Raw genomic sequence first — 16,802 nt, 5'->3', positions numbered from 1 at the left:
ACTGCTCAGTCTTTACTAGTCACCTGCCCCATACATCTGTCACTGCTCAGTCTTTACTAGTCACCTGCCCTATACAACAATCTGTCACTGCTCAGTCTTTACTAGTCACCTGCCCTATGCAACAATCTGTCACTGCTCAGTCTTTACTAGTCACCTGCCCCATGCAACAATCTGTCACTGCTCAGTCTTTACTCGTCACTTACCCCATGCAACAATCTGTCACTGCTCAGTCTATACTAGTCACCTGTCCAATACGTCTGTCACTGCTCAGTCTATACTAGTCACCTGCCCCATACAACAATCTGTCACTGCTCAGCCTTTACTAGTCACCTGCCCCATACAACAAGTCTGTCACTGCTCAATCTTTACTAGTCACCTGCCTGATACAGCAAGTCTGTCACTGCTCAGTCTTTACTAGTCACCTCCCCATTCAACAAGTCTGTCACTGCTCAGTCTATACTAGTCACCTCCCCATTCAACAAGTCTGTCACTGCTCAGTCTTTACTAGTCACCTCCCCATACAACAATCTGTCACTGCTCAGTCTTTACTAGTCACCTGCCCCATACAACAATCTTTCACTGTTCAGTCTTTACTAGTCACCTGGCCCATACTAGAAGTCTGTCACTGCTCAGTCTTTGCTAGTCACCTGCCCCATACAACACTCTGTCACTGCTCAGTCTTTAATAGTTAACTGCCCCATACAAGAAGTTTGTCACTGCTCAGTCTTTACTATTTACCTACTCCATACAACAAGTCTGTCACTGCTCAGTCTTTACTAGTCACCTGCCCCATACAACAAGTGTGTTACTGCTCAGTCTTTACTAGTCACCTGGCCCATACAAGAAGTCTGTCACTGCTCAGTCTTTTTCTAGTCACCTGGCCCATACAAGAAGTCTGTCACTGCTCAGTCTTTACTAGTCACTTGGCCCAAACAAGAAGTCTGTCACTGCTCAGTCTTTACTAGTCATCTGCCCCATACAACACTCTGTCACTGCTCAGTCTTTACTAGTCACCTGCCCCATACAACACGTCTGTCACTGCTCAGTCTTTACTAGTCACCTGCCCCATACAACAAGTCTGTCACTGCTCAGTCTTTACTAGTCACCTGCCCCATACAACAAGTCTGTTACTGCTCAGTCTTTACTAGTCACCTGGCCCATACAAGAAGTCTGTCACTGCTCAGTCTTTTTCTAGTCACCTGGCCCATACAAGAAGTCTGTCACTGCTCAGTCTTTACTAGTCACTTGGCCCAAACAAGAAGTCTGTCACTGCTCAGTCTTTACTAGTCATCTGCCCCATACAACACTCTGTCACTGCTCAGTCTTTACTAGTCACCTGCCCCATACAACACGTCTGTCACTGCTCAGTCTTTACTAGTCACCTGCCCCATACAACAAGTCTGTCACTGCTCAGTCTTTACTAGTCACCTACCCCATACAACACTTCTGTCCCTGCTCTGTCTTTACTATTTACCTACTCCGTACAAGTCTGTCACTGCTCAATATTTACTGGTCACCTGCCCCATACAACAAGTCACTACACTGTCTTACTCGCTTCTTACCTCCTGTCTTCTTATGATCCCCAGGGGAAAATGTCACTTACGTGTAACCAGGTACCATTAATCAGAAAACCCAGTAAAGTTACAGCTATTACACAAGAGTCAGTTTCCCTAGTGATTTACTAATTGCAGTCCAGAGGGTGGCATCTAAAGAATTAACAAACACAGATTTCCAAAAACACCAGACGTAGCCTTTAAGTTACCCTTATGTATCAGCTCAGTGCTTTTACTAATTTGAGAGGCTGGTGGCCAGGAGACAAACGGAATGTCACAGGTAACAAATGTGCAAGTATTCTCACATAACCCAGTTGCTGCAGTACTGGGGAGTTTTAACCCATACTGTATGATTTACTTACACTTACTGTGCTATCTGTATAGGGGCTTCTAGGTAAAACAGAGTTTGACAAATTTATATGAAACTCAGGAACCAATCAAAGCACTGGGGAGCCTATCACACATTTTTCGTAGACAGGGAATTCATTAATAGACATATATGTAGAACAACACAAAAAGTTAGGTAACGGTGCTGTGACCCCTGATATTAGTAAATCAAAACCTATCATCAGTAATAAAACTCACGTGGTCCTCTGCGGTATGCAGAACTGAGGAAGAGATGCAGTGATGGCAGCAGCAGACTGGTCCATAGTAACAGGCTCATTATGTCCTATAGCATCTGAGAATCTGCTGTGAAATCTCTCTCTAATAGGGCTCACAGGCTCTGCATGTTCTGTCAGGTGGTTACACACCTACTAACAGCAGTAAAGTGACAAATGCAGTCTCTTCCCCGCTACGTCACCCCAAAGACACTCTGCTGGCTTAACCCTTGCTGCGTGCACTCTGGGGCATTGACAATAAATGCTGAGCACATTCACAAACCAGCAAGTAACACAGGAAAACAACAAACAGCGCTCAAGCAACAGCAGCAGGAAACAGAAGGGGGTTGCCAGGTAGTGAGTGGGGAATCCCGTCCCCTTCTGCTCAATAGCTCTGACTCTCAGCCCTGAGCCTCAGTGCTGACCTGGCAGACAGACTGGAAAACTGAGCAGTTCCCTGTCCAGTACATGTGTTTGCAATAATCCACATTCCTTATACATGACACCATCACAAAACCTAATTAAATAGGAGCTCATTTTCTGGCTGTTTAGCAAGAAGTCAACAAGGACAAATAAAATAGGGGGCAAAGCCAGAGGAGGGCACGGGCACCCCATGTGTTATGTCTACATCTCCCAGAGGGTCATGCGCACGTGCTGCCACCAGAAAATAACACAGAATTACACAATGTTATTATTTACTAACCAACACAATTACACTGAGGTCTGATGATCACAAACTCGCTAGCATGGAGACAAATCACATCATCTTTTTTTACCTTTATATTGTAATGTATTTCTCTCATTCATGCCCAGAGCTTGCATAGCAAGATGAACTGCTCTCAAGCTAACATTTACCTTCATACAATTAAATGCACCGGTCTAGACGTGGTTTACCAATTACCAGTCCAACACTCACAGGGGCGCAGGGAGAGGGTGTATAATCTGAAATGGGTGATGATGGTGCAGGGAGAGGGTGTATGGTCTGTAAGGGGTGATGATGTATGAGGGTGCAGGGAGAATGTGTATGGTCTATAAGGGGTGATGATCTAAGAGGAGTGCAGGGAGAGGGTGTATAATCTGTAAGGAGTGATGATGTGTGAGTATCAAGGGAGAGGGTGTATGGTCTATAAGGGTGATGATGTATGATGGTGCAGGGAGAGGGTGTATGGTCTGTAAGGGGTGATTATGTATGAGGGTGCAGGGAGAGGGTGTATGGCCTGTAAGGGGTGATGTTCTAAGAGGAGTACAAGGAGAGAGTGTATAATCTCTAAGGGGTGATGATGTATGAGGGCGCAGAGAGAGGGTGTATGGCCTGTAAGGGGTGATGTTCTAAGCAGAGTGCAGGGAGAGGGTGTATAATCTGTATGGGGTGATGATGTATGAGGGTGCAGGGAGAGGTTGTATGGTCTGTAAGGGATGATGATCTATGAGGAGTGCAGGGAGAGGGTGTATAATCTGTAAGGGGTGATGATGTATGAGGAGTGCAGGGAAAGGGTGTATAATCTGTAAGGGATGATGATGTATGAGGGGTGCAGGGAGAGGGTGTATGATCTGTAAGGGGTGATGATGTATAAGGGTTCAGGGACAGGGTGTATGGTCTATAAGGGATGAAGATGAATGAGGGTGCAGGGAGAGGGTGTATAATCTGTAAAGGGTGATGATGTATGAGGGGTACAGGGAGAGGGTGTATAATCTGTAAGGGGTGATGATCTAAGAGGAGTGCAGGGAGAGGGTGTATAATCTGTAAGGGGTGATGATGTATGAGGGTGCAGGGAGAGGGTGTATGGTCTGTAAGGGGTGATGATCTATGAGGAGTGCAGGGAGAGGGTGTATGATCTGTAAGGAGTGATGATGTATGAGGAGTGCAGGGAGAGGGTGTATATTCTGTAAGGGGTAATGATGTATGAGGGGTGCAGGGAGATTGTGTATAGTCTGTAAGGGGTGATGATCTACAGTATGAGGGGTGCATGATCTGTTACGGTGATGATCTATGAGGGTGCTGGGAGAGGGTGTATTTTCTGTAAGGGGTGATGATGTATGAGGGGGGGGAGGGTGTATAATCTGTAAAGGGTGATGATGTATAAGGGGTACAGGGAGAGGGTGTATGATCTGTAAGGAGTGATGATGTATGAGGGGAGAAGGGAGAGGGTGTATAATCTGTAAAGGGTGATGATGTGTAAGGGGTACAGGGAGAGGGTGTATGATCTGTAAGGGGTGATGATGTATGAGGAGTGCAGAGAGAGGGTGTATGATCTGTAAGGGGTGATGATGTATGAGGGGTGCAGCGAGAGGGTGTATGATCTGTAAAGGGGGATGATGTATAAGGGGTGCAGGGAGAGGGTGTATAATCTGTAAGGGATGATGATGTATGAGGGGTGCAGGGAGAAGTTGTATAATCTGTAAGGGGTGATGATGTATGAGGGTGCAGGGAGAGGATGTATGGCCTGTAAGGGGTGATGATATATGAGGGTGCAGGGAGAGGGTGTATGGTCTGTAAGGGGTGATTATCTAAGAGGAGTGCAGGGAGAGTGTATAATCTGTAAGGGGTGATGATGTATGTGGAATGCAGGGAGAGGGTGTATAATCTGTAAATGGTGATGATGTATGAGGGGTGCAGGTAGAGTGTGTATAATCAGTAGGGGTGATGATCTATGAGGGGTGCAGGGAGAGTGTGTATAATCAGTAAGGGGTGATGATCTATGAGGGGTGCATGGAGAGGGTGTATGATCTGTTAGGGGTGATGATCTACGAGGGTGCAGGGAGAGGGTGTATAATCTGTAAGGTGTGATGATCTATGAGGGGAGCAAAAAGAGAGTGTATAATCTATGAGTAAGATCAGGTGAGTGATCTACACATAGAGAATTGTTAGAGAATTGAGACAGTGAACTATCTATATAGTTATTATTACGGAGAGATATACTTTTTGAATAATATATATATATCAGCAACATCTTTTTTTTATATACTTTTATGCAGCATCATTCTGGAGATGTTGATAAGTGATAAACTGATGATCGGACCTTATATATAATGTGCAATATCTCCACCAGTATAACATTCTCCCAGGCTGTCTGGGATTGTGCAGACACACAGGATTGTGACTGGTTCTTTGATATTTTCCAGAGCTATGAAAACCCACAGCCCTATTATTATTTGCCCTCCAGCAGCTGTCTGTCCCACTCAGACAGGGACAGACTATAAATGACTCTCAGTTCCTATAGAATCTCATACCTGCAGGGCAGTGACATCTGCACCTACACTGAGTCGTGTAATGATGTATAAACCACCTAGGAGGAATGTGCCTAATGCCTATGCACAACTAGTGGCAGCTGAACACGTGCCCGGCAGTGAGAGGGTGACAATGATTTATAAATAAAAATACCAGTTAAGAGTTATTCTGGGTACGCAGATTTATTGTTGTGAAGCCAAATAATAAGTTAAATTAGGGAAATGGCTCTTTCACCAGTTGGTTATCGCCTAAAGCTTGTGACAGAAACTTAAACATTGACAGAAATGTTAGAATCTACTAATTCTGCAGGTGTGAAGCACAGTATATAGTCTGCAGCTGATTACAGGAAATATTAACCCATTACTGATTTAATAGGATGTTATACTCAAATGTTACTCCCACTGCATATATTGTAACTATAAATAGTTTAGGTACTAACTCTCTCATTGGCCATGTGATAGTTTAGGTACTAAAGCCCCCATTGGCCATGTGATAGTTTTTGTGTCTATAATAATATTAATCAGTTGAGCAATGCTGACAGAACTAGCAAGATGCAAAATATATAATGATATGTCTATAACACCAGTGGCTTAAAGGGACAGTGACTATATATGCACAGCGTGTATCAGCAGACATTTATGTGCCTACACAATAAGGCTTTTACAGCATTTAAACTGTCATTTTGTCACATTCCCATTGTTCTGCAATCCAGGGATACACTCCTTAAAAACCCATTTGTGTATGTTTACATGGTCTCCTATGCAGTGTCTAATCAGAGGTGATATGCAAATGGCCTTGTGAGCAACTCTAATCAGTCACTGTGTAGCATGTAGCAGGGTCACTTAAACTGAGCTGTGCTTAGCAATGCAGGGTTACCCTGGTATCTCTGTGGGGGAGTGTAAGACGCACATTTTGCATAGGGAAGTTACAACAACAGCAGTGGGATTAACATTTGAGTATTACATCCCTTTAAATCAGTAATGGGTTAATATTTCCTGTAATCAGCTGCAGTCTAAACACTGTGCTTCATACCTGCAGAATTAGTAGATTCTATCATTTCTGTCACAAGCTATAGGTGATAACCAACCAGTGAAAGAGCCATTTCCCTATTTTAACTTATTATTTGGCTTCACGACAATAAATCTGCCCTCAGTGAACCCAGAATGCAGCAGTCATTGTGAAGAGGGCTCTGCAGGTTAGTTGCACTGTCATTAGGATAACTCTTTAACTGGTATATTTATTTATAAATCATTGTCACCCTCTCATTGCTGGGCACATGTTCAGCTGCCACTAGCTGTGCATAGGCATTAGGCACATTCCTAGATGGTTTATACTACAGCATTACAAGACTCAGTGCAGGTGCAGATGTCACTGCCCTGCAGGTATGAGATTCAATGGGAGTATACATACCTAAACTATCACATGGCCAATGAGAGCATTAGTACCAAAACTATCACATGGCTAGTCGGAGTGTTAGTACCAAAACTATCACATGATCAATGAGAGCGTTAGTACCAAAACTATCACATGGTCAATGGGATCGTTAGTACCTAAACTATCACATGGCCAATTAGAGCATTAGTAACTAAACTATCACATGGCCGATGAGAGCGTTAGTACCAAATCTATCAAATGGCCAGTCGTAGTGTTAGTATCAAAACTATCACATGGTCAATGAGAGCATTAGTACCAAAACTATCACATGTTCAATGGGAGCGTTAGTTCCTAAACTATCATATGGCCAATGAGAGCGTTAGTACCTAGAATATCCCATAGTCAATGGGAGCGTTAGTACCTAAACTATCACATGATCAATGGGAGCGTTAGTATATAAAACTATCACATGGCTAATGAAAGCGTTAGTACCAGAACTATCATGTGGTCAATGAGAGCGTTAGTACTGTACCTAAACTATCACATGGTCAATGGGAGCGTTATTACCTAAACTACCACTCGGCAAGTTGGAGCATTAGTATCTATACTATCACATGGTTAATAAGAGTGTTAGCACCTAAACTATCACTTGGCTAGTCCGAGGGTAAGTACCTAAACTGTCACATGGTCAGTAAGAGCGTTAGTACTTAAACTATCACATGGTCAGTGCCAGCCCTTGGTGTTCACTAATTGGTTGGATAAAACATCACAATTTGCTTATATATCTAATTAAATAGCAGAAATCCACTGGTGTTTACGTAACTAGTTTCTAGACTTAATATCAAGATGAATAATTTTACACGCTTTGTTTGACATGATTTATGTATCTATGTATTGGGTACTTGTAAAGCGCGGCTAATGTCCCATAAGGGTCTCAAGGCACTGCTCATTTTATCGACCTTGGAAGGATGAAAGGCTGTGTGGGCCTCGCTGGTGATCGAACCTGCAACCATTGGGTTGCTACAGAGCTCAATGCTCTTTCACTGCATGAAAGGTCTCTATAATTACAGTTTAGGTATAGGAACCTATTGATGGTTTTCTCCCTTTATACTTTCACTTCTCTCCTTCTTCAGTTCCCCTCTTCACACTCTCTCATCTCTCTTCACGCTCTCTTCTTCTCTATTCTTTCTCTCTGTTTTCTCTATCTCTCTGACTTTCCACCCCTCTCCTCTTTCTGGGGCCTATTTAACAAATGTCTGTCGGACCTGATCCGACAGTGCGGATCATGTCCGACAGACATCGCTCTCCGTATTCAGCATTGCACCAGCAGCTCTTGTGAACTGCTGGTGCAACGCTGCCCCCTACAGATTTGCGGCCAATCGGCCGCTAGCAGGGTTGTCAATCAACCTGATTGTACTCGATCGGGTTGAATTGCGGCGATGTCTGTCCGCCACCTCAGAGCAGGCAGATAGGGTTATGGAGCAGCGGTCTTTAGACCGCTGCTTCATAACTGGTGTTTCTGGCAAGCCTGCAGGCTCGCCAGAAACACGGGCCCTCAAGCTCCATCCGGAGCTTGATAAATGGGTGCCTCTGTCTTTGTACAATACCTTTCAATTCTATTCTCCTCTCCCCTTCTCTCTTCACTTTCTCTCTCTCACCTTTCCTCTCTTCAATCTCCATTTACTCTCTTCAATCTCCCTTCTCTCTCTTCCCTCTCTCTCCCTCTCTCTCTCTCTCTCTCTCTCTCTGCCTTCTCCTTTCCCACTCTTTCCCATCTTTTTTCTCCTTCTTCACTTTCTTTTCTCTCTCTTTCTCTCTATTTACTTTTCTCCCACTATACTTTCACTTCTCTCCTTCTCCAGTCTCCCTCTTCTCGCTCTCCTCTTCTCTATTCTTTCTCTCTGTTTTCTCTATCTCTCTGGCTCTCCACCCCTCTCCTCTTTCTTTCTGTGTATACTACCTTTCCTTTATATTTTACTCTCTCCTTCTCTCTTTTCTGTTTTTCTTCACTCTCTCTCTCTCACCTTTCCTCTCTTCAATCTGAATTCACTCTCTTTAATCTCCCCTCTCTCTCTTCAATCTCCCTTCTCTCTCTTCCCTCTCTTTCTCTCTGCCCACCCTTTTCCCTCTTTTTCTCCCTTCTCTTTCTTTTCTCTCTCTATATTTCTCTCTATTTACTTTTCTCCCTTTTCCTTCCCTCCTTTCTTTTCCCATCTGTATTCACTCTCCATTTTTTTTCTCTTTCTACATTTTCACTCTACTTTTTCTTTCCTCTTTCACTTAATTTTCTTGTTTTTCTTCACTTTTTATCTAGCAGAAATAGACCCTGAGATATATATTATTATTATTTTTTTATTATTTGTTTTTATGGTAAAAAAAAAGAAATTATATAACAGACTATCTAACGCATTCCAAGTTATTTTAAAGGGACACTCAATCAAAATTAAACTTTCATTATTCAGATAGAGCATGCTATTTTAAACAACTTTTCAATTTACTTCCATTAACAAAATGTGCACAGTCTTTTTATATTTAAACCTTTTGAGTCACCATCTCCTACTGAGCATGTGCAAGAATTCACACAATATATGTATATTTATTTGTGATTGGCTGATGGCTGTCACATGGTACAGGGGGAGTGGAAAAAGACATAACTTTTAAAATTGTCTGAAAATTTTTTTACTACTCATTTGAAGTTCAGACTAAGTGCTATGGCATTGTCTTATCTTGAATTTTTTGATTATGCAACTCTACTGTGTTGACTGGTCCTTTAATGTTATCAATGTTAAACAAAGCACCAGATATGAGTAAAGAAGGATTTAAAAACAAAAATGAGGATTAAGTAGTAGAAGATGAGGTCCTTTACCTAAACCCCCCCCCCCCCCACAACCTTGTTATTTAGGTTGTTGGTCACATTGTTGACAACCACATTTTATGGTCTAGTGGAGATACTGATACAAGAGACTTGTAATTTAAAGTACTAATTTGGGAGCAAATTTGGGAAATAGAAACTAATTCAGGTTGAATATTTGCCAAAACCCATAGGAAGGGTTGAGTGAATTTTATTGGATATAGGGACAGATTTCAACAAAATTTAGAGCAATTCATATTCAGATTTATTTGGTTGATATTTGCATTTTATTTTGTTTTGAGGGGCCTGATATTTGAGCCTTACCCAAGGTCTCACTAACTCAAGATTAGGGGGTAGATTTATCAAAGGTCGAGTGGACATGTTTCCCTGTAGAAAATCATATCCGTTCGACCTTGCATACGAAGTCGGCATTTAACATTACACAAGCATTTCTGGTGAAATTCTTGTGCAATGCCGCCCCCTGCTCACTGGCGGCCAATTGGTCACGAGCAGGGGTTGTCAATCATCCCGATTGAGATTATTTCAATCCGGCATCTAAAAGGTGATGGAGAAGTTAAGGAGCAGCAGTCTTACGATTGGGCGTTGATGCAGCGTCAGCAGCTTAATAAATAGACCCCATGGTGTACAACCAAACACCATGTTTGTGCACAGGAATTTGTAGCAGCGTTAAAAGAATTAGAGTATTGCTGACTTTTGCCGGAATTTGCTCTCCTTGTTGGTGTCGGGGTCCTGTGCATTGGTTTGCTCTTTCTCCCCAATGCACTGTGATATAGTAGAGTTAAAACCATCTGTATCATGTTGTCACACATTTCCAAACAAACGCCACATTCCCTGCATAATTACATTTTTGTTTTTAGAAATTTCCCAATGTCTTGGCAGAAAGTTGTAGAACAAAGGGTTCTGCTTCCCTACACGAGTCTGTAAACATCTTCAGAACAAACAAATATCCCCAGGCAGTTCATTCCCCCAGGGAAATAGAAGCACAGAGACATAGGAGGAGAGAAACACAGATTCTGACAGCAGATAATAACCAAAAAGGGCTGTCGGGTGACAGGTCGGCCATATTTACTTCTGAAGTGTCTTCTTAAAGGGATTCAGGCTGAACACACAATGTTACACAACGTTTTCAATTCACTTCTATGCTTAAATTTGCTTTGTTCCCATGGTATTCTTTATTTAAGTGATACCTAGGTAGGCATCTGGAGCACTACATATCAGTAAATAGTGCTGACCTCTAGTACTCTTGCATATGGATAACATTCTTGCAAAACTGCTGTCATATAGCGCTCCAGACACGTGCACACTCCTGAGCTTACATCCCTGCTTTTGAATGAAAGATACCAAGAAAAGGAAGATACTTTAATAATAGAAGTAAAATAGAAAGTTTTTTAAAATCGCTGCTTTATCTGAATCATGAAAGGAAAAATTTGGTTTTCCCTTAAGGTGTTGAATTTGAAAAAGTCAAAAGTTGTTAAAAAGTGACTCAAATGGATTTTTGCAATATCAGAAGATGTTGGAGCTAGAAGCTTATATGACAGATCTTCAAAAATGTGATAAATTTGCTGCCAGACAGTGATGGAATTTCTTGGAAAACTGATGTCCACAATCATGGTCAGATGGGCCAGGTGGAGAATGAGTCCTTTCTAGATTCACTTCCTTTACAGATTCTATAAGGAATCTTCTTCTTTGGTGGTTAAAAAAACATAATCCTTCTAAAAAAAAACATAATCCTTTCGTGTAGCTGTACGTCAACGTTGTGTTAACGCTTTCATCTAATGTCGGATTTCTTGAAAATCAATTAGTTGCTAAGGTAACCCGACCTTACGCTATAGAATTTACGTTTAACGTCCGTGCTCCTTACCGGTGATCACCTCTCAAGATACACTTATCCATATTTTTAATAATCAAATACTATTTTTTAATATAATTATATTTACCACTTCATAAATATAAGTAATATGTATTGCTGCCCTAGACATAGGTCTAGTTTGCATTCTGTAGATATGTTCTTGCTAATATATACTGATATTTCTATTAGACTATAAGTTCAACTATTTCTATACATGAGACAACAATAAATATTACTTATAACAATTTATTTCTACATTAAAACACTTGCATTATTTGCAAGTTTTATCATTTCAATAGAAAATAGGTCTCAAAAAGCACAATTTTCCTCTTTTACACCTAGTTGAGCTGGGTGTAATATTTCTCAATGTATCGACAGCCTCTGACAGTATATTAATGGTTTGCGCTTTCATTGGAAACCTGGTATAATTTATAGATTAACGGCTTCTATTACTTTCTATGGGACGCAAAGATTTTTTCGGCAGCCGGAGTCCAGCTGCCGATATTGAGGTATAACGCACCATTGGAAACAGTCGATAAACGATATTGCTTTCGACAGCATATTTAACGGTTTGCGAGTGCACGCAAACTAAATTACGACTCAATGGAAGCGAGGCATGAGTCGGTTATTTAGTAGTTACCCCAAAGTAAGATCAGCAAAGATTGACATCTCACAAATCTGGAACTTCAGACTGGCATATGTGTTCCCATCTCTGTCATTCAATGTCTGTTAAACATGATCAAGAAAGAGAAGGGGAAAGTCAATTTTAATTATCCCATATTGGCCAAGAAGGCCATGGTTTCCAATTCTACTCCAACTGGCAGTTCAGACACTATGGCTTCTTCCAAGGTTTCCTGGTGTTCTTCATTAAAACCCTGTTCCTCATCTGAATCCTCACAAATTACTTCTTGTGGCATGGTTGCTGAATGGGCAATGTTCAGTAGGCTGAATATTCCATCCTTAGTAATTCATACACATTTACAAGCAAGGGAACAGTCTACATTCAATATTTTCCACTTGGATGGTGAGAAACAACTTTTTGTACAGAAAAGTTTGAGTTATGTCATCTTCTGTATTTTTTCCATGATGGATTTCAACAGGGTCTGTCCTCACCTTCACTTCAAATCCAAGTCTCAGCAATATCAGGAATCCATTGGGCACAGTACCTTCCTTTGGGGGATCTGCTGCTTGTATTAAAAGCTTTGATGGCACCTCTCTTTGAGCCATTAAAATCAGTCTCTCTTTTGTATCTAACTTTGATGACTGTGCTTCTTGTGACTATCAAATTGACAAGATGTGTTTACGAATTATAAACAATGTTAGTGGATGAGCCTTTCACCACGATATGGTGTTTCTTCAGACTGTTCCAGTATTCTTACTAAATGTTTTGTCAGATTTTCACTCTTTATAAGGTAATTAAATAACTACATGAGCTTTAGATAAGTAGCATCAGGTGTAGGCAGACTTAGGAAAGAGTAGATGACAACAAGTCAGAGGTCAGCACCCGATAAATAGTCCAGAATCAGTCATCACAGCAAAATGGAGTACCAGAAGGGTTAACCAGAGTACAGTTCCAGAAGTCTTTAGCTAGATAATCAGTTCACAAGTAAAGGTTCCGATAAAGGGTTAAACAAGACATAAACCAAAAAAAAACCCTTAACAGTCTTGGCACCAGGAACCATGTACTTCCTGCACAGAAAACATAAAAACAGTGCAAGGAAGCTCACTCACAGACCTTTATGAAGCTGCAGACACACACCATGTCACATGCTGACAGCCACTTAGACATGAAGATCTCCAGTGCGGCCCTTGATCCTCCTCCCAGCCTCCTCCCCAGGACCAGCACACCTCTGACCCACAGCTCTGGTCTCACCGATAAGCGCAGGAAAGCATAAGAACACTGTTAAAGTATATGACACACTCAAAGAAGACCAATCTATGCACACCACTGATCTAGTTACAATATAATAATACACTAGTGCATAATATATACCTAAGCAACAACTTAGTAAACAATTTATAAGTTGGATTAGTGCATAAATACGGAAACAACAAATTTGGGCACACCGACTTACCAAGAAACATTATAGAGATACACCAGTGTAATTATATACACCCATATTGTAATTTACCTAGTTTTCCGTTAGTACAAATAGTGTGGCACACACACTCATGACTATGTATCACTGGACATAATACAGTACAGCAATAACCATCAGCTGAAAATATGGAATAACTCTCTTCTTTAACTTGAGAGTGAATCCCAAATACTTAAATTCCCTTGTTTCTCACCATTGTGCAAAAACATCAGTGTTCAAAGTCTACTGAAAATGATGCAAATTCGAGTCTTTTTGTAATTTTAAACTTCACTACATACACACATTCACATACATTATATATATATTTTTTTAAATTTAATTATATATTATAATTAAGTTTTAATTCTACAAACTCCACTCTTACGCCTAGATTTAGAGTTCTGCGTTAGCCGTCCAAACCAGCGTTAAGGGGTCCTAACGCTGGTTTTGGCCGCCCGCTGGTATTTAGAGTCAGTCAGGAAAGGGTATAACGCTCACTTTCCAGCCACGACTTTTCCATACCGCAGATCCCCTTACGTCAATTGCGTATCCTATCTTTTCAATGGGATCTTTCTAACGCTGGTATTTAGAGTCTTGGCTGAAGTGAGCGTTAGAACTCTAACAACAAGACGCCAGCCGCAGAAAAAAGTCAGGAGTTAAAAGCTTTATGGGCTAACGCCGGTTCATAAAGCTCTTAACTACTGTGCTCTAAAGTACACTAACACCCATAAACTACCTATGTACCCCTAAACCGAGGTCCCCCCACATCGCCGCCACTCTAATAAAATTTTTTAACCCCTAATCTGCCGGCCGCACACCGCCGCAACCTACATTATCCCTATGTACCCCTAATCTGCTGCCCCTAACATCGCCGACACTTACATAATATTTATTAACCCCTAATCTGTCCCCCCCAACGTCACAGCTACCTAACTACACTTATTAACCCCTAATCTGCCGACCGGACCTCGCCGCTACTCTAATAAATGTATTAACCCCTAAAGCTAAGTCTAACCCTAACGCTAACACCCCCCTAAATTAAATATAATTTAAATCTAACGAAATAAAATAAATCTTATTAAATAAATTAATCCTATTTAAAGCTAAATACTTACCTGTAAAATAAACCCTAATATAGCTACAATATAACAAATAATTATATTGTAGCTATTTTAGCATTTATATTTATTTTACAGGCAACTTTGTATTTATTTTAACTTGGTACAATAGCTATTAAATAGTTAATAACTATTTAATAGCTACCTAGTTAAAATAAGTACAAAATTACCTGTAAAATAAATCCTAACCTAAGTTACAATTAAACCTAACACTACACTATCAATAAATGAATTAACTAAACTATCTACAATTATCTACAATTAAATCAACTAAACTAAATTACAAAAACAAACAAACACTAAATTACAAAAATAAAAAAAGATTACAAGAATTTTAAACTAATTACACCTACTCTAAGCCCCCTAAAAAAATAACAAAACCCCCCAAAATAAAAAAATGCCCTACCCTATTCTAAAATAAAATGTTAACATGTTCATCCATGCGGCGTCTTCTATCTTCATCCATCTGTCGCGGAGCGGGACCATCTTGAAGCAGCCGATGCAGATCCATCCTCTTCTTCCGGCGACTCCCGACGAATGAAGGTTCCTTTAAGTGACGTCATCCAAGAATGAAGGTTCCTTTAGGTGACGTCATCCAAGATGGCGTCCCTCGAATTCCGATTGGCAGATTAAGGTAGGAAAAATCTGATTGGCTGATTGAATCAGATTCAAGTTCAATCCGATTGGCTGATTGGATCAGCCAATCAGATTGAGCTTGCATTCTATTGGCTGATCGGAACAGCCAATAGAATGCAAGCTCAATCTGATTGGCTGATTGGATCAGCCAATCGGATTGAACTTGAATCTGATTGGCTGATTGAATCAGCCAATGAGATTTTTCCTACCTTAATTCCGATTGGCTGATAGAATCCTATCAGCCAATCGGAATTCGAGGGATGCCATCTTGGATGACGTCACTTAAAGGAACCTTCATTCGTCGGGAGTCGCCGGAAGAAGAGGATGGATCCGCGTCGGCTACTTCAAGATGGTCCCGCTCCGCGCCGGATGGATGAAGATAGAAGACGCCGCCTGGATGAACATGTCTACCGGTCCGGATGTCCTCTTCTTGCCGGATAGGATGAAGACTTCGGACCCTCTTCTGGACCTCTTCTTGCCGGATAGGATGAAGACTTCGGACCCTCTTCTGGATGGATCGGTGATACCCGGCGTGGTGAAGATAAGGTAGGGAGATCTTCAGGGGCTTAGTGTTGGTTTTTTAAGGGGTGTTTGGGTTAGATTAGGGGTATGTGGGTGGTGGGTTGTATAATGTTGGGGGGGGTATTGTATGTTTTTTTTAAATGCAACAGAGCTGTTTTCTTTGGGGCATGCCCCGCAAAAGGCCCTTTTAAGGGCTGGTAAGGTAAAAGAGCTGTTAACTTTTTATTTTAGAATAGGGTAGGGCATTTTTTTATTTTGGGGGGCTTTGTTATTTTTTTAGGGGGCTTAGAATAGGTGTAATTAGTTTAAAATTCTTGTAATCTTTTTTTATTTTTTTGTAATTTAGTGTTGTTGTTTTTTGTAATTTAGTTTAGTTGATTTAATTGTAGATAATTGTAGATAGTTTAGTTAATGAATTTATTGATAGTGTAGTGTTATGTTTAATTGTAACTTAGGTTAGGATTTATTTTACAGGTAATTTTGTACTTATCTTAACTAGGTAGCTATTAAATAGTTATTAACTATTTAATAGCTATTGTACCGAGTTAAAATAAATACAAAGTTGCCTGTAAAATAAATATAAATCCTAAAATAGCTACAATATAATTATTCGTTATATTGTAGCTATATTAGGGTTTATTTTACAGGTAAGTATTTAGCTTTAAATAGGATTAATTTATTTAATAAGATTTATTTTATTTCGTTAGATTTAAATTATATTTAACTTAGGGGGGTGTTAGTGTTAGGGTTAGACTTAGCTTTAGGGGTTAATACATTTATTAGAGTAGCGGCGAGGTCCGGTCGGCAGACTAGGGGTTAATAAGTGTAGTTAGGTAGCTGTGACGTTGGGGGGGACAGATTAGGGGTTAATAAATATTATGTAAGTGTCGGCGATGTTAGGGACAGCAGATTAGGGGTACATAGGGATAATGTAGGTTGCGGCGGTGTGCGGCCGGCAGATTAGGGGTTAAT

At 40.8% G+C, this 16,802-nt stretch overlaps 1 protein-coding gene across 1 annotated transcript in view; it reads right to left on the bottom strand.

Moving 5' to 3' along the window:
* PAMR1 (peptidase domain containing associated with muscle regeneration 1) overlaps positions 1–2,538 on the bottom strand; it is a 262,966-nt gene extending 260,428 nt beyond the window's left edge. The window contains exon 1 of the mRNA XM_053720525.1: positions 2,139–2,538. Coding sequence (XP_053576500.1) covers positions 2,139–2,217 — 79 coding nt within the window. The 5' untranslated portion in view covers positions 2,218–2,538. The remainder of the gene's footprint in view (positions 1–2,138) is intronic.
* Between the last annotated feature and the right edge of the window lie 14,264 nt (positions 2,539–16,802).

Source organism: Bombina bombina, chromosome 7 (assembly GCF_027579735.1).
Source record: "Bombina bombina isolate aBomBom1 chromosome 7, aBomBom1.pri, whole genome shotgun sequence".
Lineage (NCBI taxonomy): Eukaryota > Metazoa > Chordata > Amphibia > Anura > Bombinatoridae > Bombina > Bombina bombina.
Note: the sequence above shows the minus strand (reverse complement) of the source record. Positions and strands in the feature narration are given on the sequence as shown.